The 2,500-nt window shown below is 73.9% G+C and overlaps 1 protein-coding gene across 3 annotated transcripts in view; it reads left to right on the forward strand.

The window, feature by feature from the left end:
- The window catches only part of cicb (capicua transcriptional repressor b), a 46,514-nt gene that overhangs the window by 8,916 nt on the left and 35,098 nt on the right, over positions 1-2,500 (forward strand). For all 3 annotated transcript variants that reach the window (XM_064298383.1, XM_064298403.1, XM_064298392.1), the window contains exon 2: positions 1-2,165. This exon is cut by the window's left edge and continues 1,406 nt beyond it. In XM_064298383.1, the coding sequence (XP_064154453.1) occupies positions 1-2,165 (2,165 nt within the window). The remainder of the gene's footprint in view (positions 2,166-2,500) is intronic.

Below are 2,500 nucleotides of genomic sequence, written 5' to 3' on the forward strand. Positions count from 1 at the left end.
CGCCGCCGAGCAGCGCAGCCGCGCCGGCGCGCAGGCCGTCTGGGTGTCCCGCCAGAGCCTGCGCCTCCTCATCCCGCCCTGGGACCTGCCGCAGCCCGAGGGGGGCCGGGAGCGGGGGCGGGAGGACCGGGAGCGCGAGGAGAGGGAGCGCCGGGAGGACATGGAGGTGGAGCGGGAGGTGATCCAGCTCAGCATCGGCATGGCGCTGGGCGGCGTGGGCGGCGTGGGCGCGGGCGGCGCCAGGCTGGGCTGCGGCTTCCCTCCGGGGGGCGGGGCGGGCCCCCACTTCGGCTCCTCGGCCCCGCCCACCTCCGCCGGCCCCCCTAACTCGGCCCAGGGGCTGGGGATGGACAGAGAGAGAGAGAGGGAGAGAGAGAGAGACAGAGAGAGGGAGCGGCAGATGCTGAAACAGCCGCAGAGCGTGGAGGAGGACATGGAGGTGTCCCACTTCAGCATGGTCCCGCTGGCCGGGGGGGCGGGGGGCAAGCCCGGGGGGGTCCCTCAGCACCGCCACATCCTCTCCAAGCCCCCCGGCTACCCCGGCCCCCACCTGTCCGTGGTGCGGGGCGTCGGCACGCCCCTGGGGGCCCACCTGATGGCCGGCCCCCAGCCGCCCCCCTCCCCGGCGCTGCTGGGCCCCGAGGTGTGCGTGGGCCCCCCTCCCCACCTGCCCCCCCTGCCCCCCTCGGCGGGGCCGCGCGCCGACAAGGGCCCCCCGCAGGCCCCCCCCGCCCCCGCGGGCGGCCCGGGCTCCGCCCCCACGCGCTCGCGCACGCCCCTCACCGCCGCCCAGCAGAAGTACAAGAAGGGCGACGTGGTGTGCACGCCCAACGGCATCCGCAAGAAGTTCAACGGCAAGCAGTGGCGGCGGCTGTGCTCGCGCGAGGGCTGCATGAAGGAGTCGCAGCGCCGCGGCTACTGCTCCCGCCACCTGTCCATGCGCACCAAGGAGATGGAGGGCGGGGCCGAGCGCGACCGCGACCGCGACCGGGGCGGCAGCTCGGGCACCGCCACGCCCTCGGACCTGCGGCCGGGCGGCGGGCGGGCCAGCAGCGAGTTCGACTGGGACGACACGTCGCGGGACAGCAGCGAGGCCAGCAGCCGCGGGGGGGACTCGCGGCCCCGCCTGGTGCTCCCGTCGCTGCTGCCGCAGGACCTGGCGCGCTTCGACCTGGAGGACTGCGAGGCGGCCACCATGCTGATGTCGCTCAGCAGCTCGCGCTCGGGCACGCCCTCCTTCTCGCCCGTGTCCAACCAGTCGCCCTTCTCGCCCGCCCCGTCGCCCTCGCCCTCGCCGCTCTTCGGCGGCTTCCGGCCCGCCAACTTCAGCCCCATCACCGCCTCGCCCGTCCTGCCGCCCCGCCGCCACCGGCACCTGAGCGGCACGGGGGGCGGGGCCACGCCCAAGCTGGAGCGCGAGCGGCACGCCTCCGGCGTCCTGCCCTCCTTCCACACCAACCTGACCTTCACCGTGCCCATGAGCCCCAGCAAGCGCAAGGAGGCGCCCCTGCCCCCGCCCCCCCCCGCCCAGGAGCAGGGCGACCCCGCCCTGGGCCTCGGCCCCGCCTCCTTCCGCGTGCTGTCGCCCCAGACGCAGCTCCACAGCCCCGCCTTCTCCCGCCCCCGTGGCGTGACCACGCCCTCCAGCCGGCCCCCGTCCTCCAGCGCCGCCGCCTCGCCCCCGCCCATGCTGGTGTCCCCCACGCCGCCCTCGGCCCTGCCCGGGGACTCCGGCCTGCGCCGGGTGGTGCCCGTATCCCAGCAGCCCCTGCGCGACTCGCCCGTCATCGTGCGCAACCCCGAGGTGCCGCTGGCCAAGTTCACCGAGCGGCCGCTGGCGCGGGCGGGCGTGGCCGGTGGCGTGGCCGGGGGGAGGGTCCCCGTGCCAATCAACGCCGCCGCCACCAACGGGGCGGTCCTCCTGCACAGCCCCGCCTCCGCCCTGCCCCCCGGCCTGCCCGCCCAGACCAGCCCCGCCGTGGCCAGCCCCACCGCCAGCCCCTCCCTCGCTAACTCCGCCTCCGGGGGGCGGGACAGAGGCGGGTCCCTCCAGCAGCCGGTGGCCTGCCACCCCTCCCCAACCGCCCTGCTGCCCCTCATCTTGCCGGCGGAGTCCCTGCACCCCGCCCCCCGCAAGGACATCATCATGGGCCGGCCTGGGACAGGTAGGAGCGTGGGACACGTTGGAGGGGCGGGGCCTGGGGGGACACAAAGCCAGCGATGTGACTTTTCCCACATTTTTGCTGATTAATGAAAAAGTGCCTTTTTTAGACTCGACCAGGCGAGGGGTTAGGGTTAGGGTTAGGGTTTGACTGTATGCCCTGAACACACACGTTAAGAGAGCTCTTCCACGGCTGATAGGTGCAGCCAGACGGCAGACATTCTGGCTCTGAATTTCCTGATTAATATGGAAAAGTCACATCCCTGGAAGGGCTTGAGAATGCAGCAGACGCAGCGGTGGACGCTGGAGGGTGTGATGAATGGATCTGTGTGTGGGGGG

This window comes from Anguilla rostrata, chromosome 1, assembly GCF_018555375.3.
Source record: "Anguilla rostrata isolate EN2019 chromosome 1, ASM1855537v3, whole genome shotgun sequence".
NCBI classification, from domain to species: domain Eukaryota; kingdom Metazoa; phylum Chordata; class Actinopteri; order Anguilliformes; family Anguillidae; genus Anguilla; species Anguilla rostrata.